This window comes from Trichosurus vulpecula, chromosome 6, assembly GCF_011100635.1.
Source record: "Trichosurus vulpecula isolate mTriVul1 chromosome 6, mTriVul1.pri, whole genome shotgun sequence".
NCBI classification, from domain to species: Eukaryota; Metazoa; Chordata; class Mammalia; order Diprotodontia; family Phalangeridae; genus Trichosurus; species Trichosurus vulpecula.
Window position 1 is genome coordinate 261191988 of NC_050578.1, and position 8301 is coordinate 261200288.

The following is an 8301-nucleotide window of genomic DNA, read 5'->3' on the forward strand; positions in this document are numbered from 1 at the left end:
CATATGATTTCACTGGACTCAAGAATTTCCTAAAATGGAAGCTTCCACTAACCCTGCATTCCATCCAGTGATTTTTAGCTTCTTCACATAAAGAGATACCTAACTAAATATAGGTGAAGTTATTTGCTGAGAGTCCCTTAGCCGGAAGCAGGGCATGAAAGTTTTCCTGACTCCAAGATCATTGTTATATCTACTCCCTTATCTCTACTAAGATTTAGACTCTCCCTTCTCATTTGACTTAAAAGACACCTACTCATTAACCCTATGTATAATTTCATCTAATTGTTGCAACATAAGTATATAATTTTAAGCAATAACTACACTTATAATAATCAATTGGATTTTAATCATTCATAGACATGATGAAGACTTATTTCTCCCTCCATTGGGTTACAGACAAATTAATTATATGAAAGGAAATTACCATCACCAATTACCTCTACGATCAAAGGGAGAAGAATGACATTCCATAGCATTTAGGATGTTTTATTCCTTTCATTGAAACTGTAAAAAATTCATCCCTGACAGAATTAGCATTTTTATGCCTAAGACTAATGATTAAGTAAACTTCAAATTAAAATAACTGGATTGTTAGGTGAGATATAGGCAAGGTCTCATTAGAGGAAAAAATGAAAACAAAAGCAAAGAACTGATAAGACTATGGGAAAATCAGGAAGTTGCCAGAGGATTGATCAAAATGGAGAATAAAAACAACGTAACTGAATTCATTCTGCTAGGCCTTACACAAAGTCCAGGGCTTCGAAAAATCTTCTTAGTAATTTTTTTAATCGTATATATTATCACAATTATAGGAAACATACTTATTGTCATAACCATGACTGCCAGCCAAACTTTGAGATCACCCATGTACTTTTTTCTCACCTTCTTATCAGTTGTGGATGCTATCTACTCTTCAATCATTGCTCCTAAAATGGTTATGGATTTACTTGATGAAAAAACAATCATCTCGCTGGAAGGCTGTCTGACTCAACTCTTTGCAGAACATTTTTTTGGTGGTGTTGGAATCATCCTCCTTGTAGTCATGGCTTATGATCGCTACGTGGCCATCTGTAAACCCCTGCACTACATGATCATCATGAATCCTCGTGTGTGCCACCTGCTAGTGGCAGCAGCCTGGATGGGAGGCTGCATACATGCCACCATACAGCTCCTCTTTATGGACCACCTTCCTTTCTGTGGCCCTAATGTTATTGATCACTTCATGTGTGACTTGTTCCCACTGTTGAAACTGGCCTGCATGGACACCCAAGTTCTTGGCCTTTTAGTCATTGCTAACAGTGGAGTAATGTGCTTGTCAATCTTTCTCATACTAACTGCTTCCTATGTAGTTATCCTCTCTTCCCTGAAGGGTGATAATTCAGAAGGAAGGAGAAAGGCCCTTTCTACCTGCAGCTCTCACTTCACCGTGGTGGTTTTGTTTTTTGCTCCCTGTATATTCTTGTATATGAGGCCAGTAGCCACTTTTCCTATAGATAAAGCTGTGTCTGCATGTGCTACTATGATTACTCCTATGTTGAACCCCTTGATCTACACCCTTAGGAATACAGAGGTTAAAAATGCCATGAGGAAACTCTGGATCAGATGAATGCCTTTGAATATTGGGGAAAAAATCATCTTACTAACTGAAAATCATTCAAATGAAGCAGAAGGCTACATATGTTTTGATGGAATAATATTTTAATCAGTACACATACTACTTTCACTAGTATTGATCATCCTTCCATAAATTTCCAAACTTACATTTTCTAAGCCATATCTTCTATAAATTTTTGAGAGAGGTTATAAATGGACATATTAAAAACATGAAAAACCGAAATATTAACTGAGACTAAAAGCAAGTAGGCTATTCCTTCTTTACGCTTTTCCATGTATAAATAATTGTTATAGTTAATATTCTTATAGCTCATGAAAGTTTGCAAAATACTTTAGATACAGTTTCTCAATGCACTTTACAAAATAATGCCTCATTTTATTTTCATAGCATCTCTCAGAGGTATGTTCTATTACTATCTTACCTTTACATGCAAGGAAACTTAGGCAGATATAGTACATAACTGAGTCCAACAGAGTTCCACAGATACTCATTGTCTGATTTAAAAAAAAATCAAAATAACATCTTGCTTATTTAAGTCCAATGTTCTATCTATTGGACCCCTGAACTACTTCCAGTTATGCCTCTGCAGAGAAGAGATAAGTACATTTCTTCATGTTCTCTTTGGGATTGGACCCAGGCATTACAATTTAATATTATTCAGTTTCCTGTTTCACTTTGATTTAAATGAAAGCTTTCTGTGTATATTGTCAAAGTGAATGTGTATATTGCTTTTTTTTCTTTTTTCTTTGGTTCATTTATAAAGATTCCCATGATTTTCTGATTTCTTTGTATTTCTTAAGTTATCGTTATAGTACTATCCTATTGCATACTGCATTCTGGTTGCATGATTTCTTTATCCATTTACCAATTAATTGGATATACTCACCCCCCCCCAATTCCTCCCGATTAGGAAGTGCACTTATGAATTTTTATTTATTTGGATTTAATTGCTATGATTATATTTTTTTTTGCAAACATCTACTTCTAGCAGCTTCAGGCCAAAAAGTACATTTTATTATGCTGTTTTATATTTTAATAACTTTTCTTTTAGCATCGCTCTAAACTGTTTCCTAAAATTGATTTACTAATTCACAGTTTTAACCTCATTGTATTATACTTCCTGTTTAAGTACTTCCTCTGAAATTGACTATTTACTCCCCCCCCATATTTTCCAATTCAGGAGAAGTGATCTATTACATTATTTCATTGTAAATGTCCCAAAACATAATTACATTGGATAAAAAGAAATATTTACATCATTGGATAAAGGTAGTTCATTTTGCTTTGCCTCGGTCTCTTACCATATTTTCTTCTAAATTTGATCATATATTTTCTGTTTGGGACAGTGGTAGCAAGGATGATCTCTTCTTTTGACCCTTGTTTTTTGGTTTCTTAGCTTAAAAAATATTAATATGGGTCTATAAGATAACCTGAGTTTTAATCAACTTCACATACATACTAGTCATGTGATCTTGGACAATTGACTTAACTACTTCATACCTTTGTTTCATCTGCAAAATGAGGATAATAATATCACCTACAACAAAGCATTGGGTTTGGTATCAGAAAGATTCCTCTTCATGAGTTCAAATCTGGCCTCAGATACTTACTAGCTGTGGGACCCTGGGCAAGTCACTTAACCCCGTTTGCCTCAGTTCCTCATCCTTAAAATGAGCTAGAGAAGGAAATGGCAAATCACTCCAGTATCTTTGTCAGAAAGAAAGAAAAAAATCTTGATGGGATCATGAAGAATTGCAGAGAAATGATAGGACTAACAATAAAGCTTCCCAAGGTAGCTGTAAAGGTAGAATGAAATATTTGCAAAGTTCTTTGAAATCCTCAAAAGAGTATCCAAATGCTAGGCATCATCTTCTGCCTCTTCTTTATATTACTTTTACTACTACTACTACTACTACTACTACTACTACTACTACTACTACTACTACTACAGTTGCTGCTGCTGCTGCCACTGCCACTGCTACAGATACTGCTGCTGCTACTCCTGCTCTTGCTGCTGTTGCTACTGCTACTCCCACTGTTGCTGCTACTGCTGCTGCTGGTGAAGCTCTGACTACTGCTATTAACTTATCATATCCTAGGTCCCACTAAAAGCAGTAAGTAAATTAAGGCAAATGTAGCGTAAGACAAAATTTAGATGGTGGTAAAAGCACTTACCTTTTTTATATCTGTGTGTAATTCACTTATCACCTATTTAGCAAAAATAACTAGTTAAAGCAAGAAGCTACCAGATTGACAAATTCTTTCTCTTCTTAACCACATCCTTGCAGAACTCCTCCTAAGTGGCCATGTCATCCCTAATATACTATTCTACTTTCTCCTAACACATACGCCAGCCTACAGCCTTTCTAGAAGTTGCTTCATGATATCAAGGACTCTCTGTCAATACTGGTCTTCATTCCTCTCCAGGCTGCTCTGCTATCTATCTCATCTCCTCAGGATTTTTGTCTATCTTCCTCTCATACCCGGGTATCTCCCCTCTACTTTTCAGCTCCATTTTATGTGTCACCTCCCCCCATTAGAATGTAAGCTCCTCAATGCTAGGGAATTTCATTTTTTCTACTTCTATTTGTGTTCAGAGAACACTGTTTGCCACAAATGAAGTGCTTGTTATATGCTTTATGACTGACAGACTGGTTTCCATGCTTGTATTTTCAGATCATTGTCACAGACAGTCTAACTTTTGCATGCCTAAACAAAATGCTCTCCCTACAATGTACTTGATGTCTAATAAATGCTTGCCACATTGTGGTTTGATTTGTCTTCCTACTTTAGCAGGCTCCACACATGATGATAAAGCTCCTGCTTCAAACACTAAGGGAACAGAGAAACCCATCACCCTTGACTCATTTCATTGCTTTATTAGAAAGCTATTATAGTGAGAATTTGTTACTGTTGTTTCTCCCTGGCATAAAACTGACATTAGTCTCATTATGATTTCCATCTATCATTCCTAGTGCAGTGTCCTGGGGAAATAAATAGAAAAATTTGACCCCTCTTATTTCTCTTCCACTTGCCATCCCTTCTAATACTTAAAAGGATAATTGTTTCCACTTCTCCTCACCCCATAACACTCTGAATCATCTCTTTAAGCTCATATTGGATGTTGCGTAAGATTGTGATAAGAGACTGGACATTGAAGCAGTGGGATTTGGGTTCAAACCCTACCTCTTTCCAGTTTCCCTACATCTCTGAGTCTCAGTTTTCCATCTATTACATGTGGATAAAATCAATCAATGAGCACAGATTCTATCACAGTCAATGAGACATCACTAAGCACTCAATATGTGCCTGGAGTCTTTCTTTAAATTTCTGTTGGTGAATCAATGACTAACTCCAGTTTCTACAAAGGGAATCCTTTTTTTTTCTCAGAATGTCAAACTTTGAGTGGGAAAGATATATTACCTCAAGACCTTTTGTTTATTTGTTTAATTGGACTCAATACATTGATATAGCTAGAGACTGTGGAGTTTCTTGCATTTTGAGGTGCAGTCAGGACATCTATTTTGTTCATTGGCACATAGGGTTTGCTTTGGTAAAAACCTTCACTGAAAGAGAACACTCATTTGGAAAGATAAAAAAGTATATTGCAATCTTACTAAACTTGAAAAAAACAAAACAATCATCAGGGCCTAAGAAGTAATTTGAAAAACTTCAAGATGTTTTATATTTCTGTGGAGTTGGGTCCATTCATGGGCAAACATTCTCTGCTTATACAGCTTTCGCCTAGCATCAGAGCAAAGAGAGATACTGAACCGCATTGATTTACCTTTAGACAAAAGTGTACTGGTAATCAGGGCAGGGCTTTTTGCTGTTATTCTCTTAAGTGCCTTTAAAGATTCTGGCCTTAGTTTGAATGGGGCTAGTAAAATGGGACTACCATCATTCTATCTCTATTTCTTAGCTATCATCTTTTGAGGAATCATATCCTTGAGTAGAAGGTAAGCTACTTAAAATTAGCAACAATTTCTCACTTTTGTCTTCATGGCAAGCCTGTTCCCTTGCAAACAGCATATACTTGAAAATGTTTGTTGAATTGTGTGAATGAGATAAGTTACTTATCTGAGGATGTGCCAGTTGCGATAGTTAGAATATATGCTTATTGAGGGCAAAACTGTCCCTGTTATTTACCAGTGCCAGGCGCCTGGAAGTTGCTTAAAATTGTTATTGATGGATTTAACCCTACTAAATTTCTCTTTTGAAATTAGACGAAACAGAACCATTGAATTCATTTTAAAATCAGAAGGTCATGCATTGTACTTGCTGTCCCATCTTTCTGAGGGTCATGTGAAGATTAAATAAGTATTTGTGAGATGTGTGTTCAAGTCCAATCAGAAAGATTCTAGAGAATCTGCCAAAAACTGATAACAGTTTATCTCTAGGTGTTTTAATATTCAGAGAAGAGCAGGTCAACATTAGAGCTCTTGGTACTTTAATGGCACTATCTTTTATTTTCGTCAACCATTTCTTGGATGATACTTATTTTTATGGAAAGCATTTTTTGTTTATTTGCCACAAGCCAGTCACAATTGAGTTAATTAAAAATTAAACAATTCAGTTAATTCAAAATTGATAAATATGAATGTCTGAATATTTGGGTCCCTACAATCTGTCTGACTTTTGCAAATCAAGTCTCTTCTCTTAATATCTGGACAAAATATGATCCCCACTGCAAAAGTCTATTTGCCATGAAGGAACCACAAATACGGAAGTACGTGGACATGATTCTAAAGTTTGCTTTGGTTAATGTGTTCATAACATTATAATCATTATCAAGTATTATTACTGTTATTTACAATAATAAATAATATTTATTGGAAGAGTTACAGTAATTGTGGTATGTGGTTGTAGGAGCTCTATAATGGTTGCAAGATTTTTTGCATCTTTCAGATTAGTCAAAAAATTTACTCATCCTTTGTATAAATTTGGTTGAAATGAAAGAAATAATACTAAGCTTATTGTAACCTCACATTCTAATTTCTTGGTCAGATAAAAGCAATGGAACTTCATAGGATTTAGAAACATAAGGGACTTTAGAGATCATCCTTCCATCATAATATTTCTTTCATTTTATAAATGAGAATAGTTGGGCCCACAGAGATGAGATGACCAAAGAAAATTTACATAAGGTAGAAAGAGCAGAGTTAGGTTTTGTTTTTAGGCTCTCTGAATCCAAATCTAGATATACTTTCATTATATGACTGCAAAGTTGAGAATTCTTTAGGGATTGTTTGCTGGGTGTTAGGAACACATTAACAAGAGGGAACATTAGAACCCTCCCTATGGACATCAGTATTTGTGTTTCCTTGGTGGCAAATAGACTTCTTCATATTGGGGATCAGATTTTGCTGAGGCAGCAAGCATTTCCTCTACCATTGCCTCGTTAGCATTATATTCTCTAAAAGCAGTAGAGATTGATTGATTTCATAACTATTTCATGGTGCCACTGCATTTTCTTCAACTGTCTTCTTTGGTGATATAAGCACCAATTAGCAAGAGGAAATTATGTGATGACTTTTTCTATTACCACTATCAACTTTTCTTTACTCAGATGATGCTCTTCCCCCACCTCACATGGAAAAACTGAACTCATCACCATGCTGATTAACTCACCAGTCACTGGAGACACACCTTCAATGGGACACCATTGCAATAATGAAACTGTATTTAATGCTATTGCTATTAAGTAGGTAATTATTGGATGCCCCTGACATTCTACCTTCATCATAAGATGAATATTGTTTTAACTACTTGTCTTTCTGGAAAGAGGTTCCTTATGAAGCTAAACTATGATTTACTAAAAACTCCATTGAACAGTGTTTAGATTATTTCTCAAAATCTTGCGGATTTGTTTTTCTTTTTTCCCATATCTCCACGTAGTGAATTACATTTCAAAACTTTCTGCAAAGCACAAGGTGGAGTTTTGCATCAGGTATTTGTGTTTCTATAGAAGCCACTTAAATTCTTCATCTGAAACAGTGCCAGTTTTATCCAGTCCTACAAAATGTGAGCTGACCAGAAGAGTAAGAGAGGTAAGATGTATTCCAATTGAACATCCTACCAGATCAGGAACTGAAGGTCTGGGAAATCAAGTGATTTGTCCAAAGCAAAAATAGTAGGGAGTAAAATAGGTGGGATTCTGAATTCTAATACAGTATAAAACATAGTGGCCAATCTTATGCAGAGAAAGGAATTGGGAATCCTAGAGAGTAACTATTCCATGCTTTATGGCAAGTTATGGTCACAGAGATAGGAAAAGAAATAGCACTTCTGCATCTGGAAGGATACCAATCAATCCATGAGCATATAGGTGAGGAGAACTGCATTCTGACCTTCTGGGTACAAAGAGTTTGATAACCAAGGTTCCAGATCATCATGCAATTGAATTGTTCCTAAATTATATGATATAATTTTCCTTCTATGGATTTTCTTTATGTTTGTTAGTTATAAGAGATTCCACCCCAATAAAAAGTAAAAATTGTGTCTAACAAAGAAGCACCACTCAGTACAAAGGAATTTTTAAAGGGTTGCATTGAAAAACCCATGGTTCATGGTTCTTTTAATACCTGATTGAAAATGACATTTCTTTTCAAATAATATTTCATAGGATCATCACTTTTGTGATTGAAATATACTTAGAGGACATCTTTTCTATCTCTCTTTATTAC

General features: G+C 35.5%; 1 protein-coding gene across 1 annotated transcript; it reads left to right on the plus strand.

Annotated features, from left to right (window-relative positions):
* Nucleotides 1-697: 697 nt before the first annotated feature.
* On the plus strand, nt 698-5739 carry LOC118853872 (olfactory receptor 4C6-like). Its single transcript, XM_036764107.1, has 2 exons — nt 698-1597; nt 5695-5739. The coding sequence occupies exons 1-2, from the start codon at nt 698-700 to the stop codon at nt 5737-5739; spliced, it is 945 nt and encodes a 314-aa protein (XP_036620002.1).
* Nucleotides 5740-8301: the final 2562 nt, after the last annotated feature.

Excerpts from the sequence above, each read along its gene's own strand:
- LOC118853872 (XM_036764107.1), top strand. The coding sequence starts at position 698 with ATGGAGAATAAAAACAACGTAACTGAATTCATTCTGCTAGGCCTTACA. Across the intron at positions 1,598-5,694 it reads ATGCCATGAGGAAACTCTGG|TCTGAGGATGTGCCAGTTGC; the intron begins ATCAGATGAATG and ends ATAAGTTACTTA.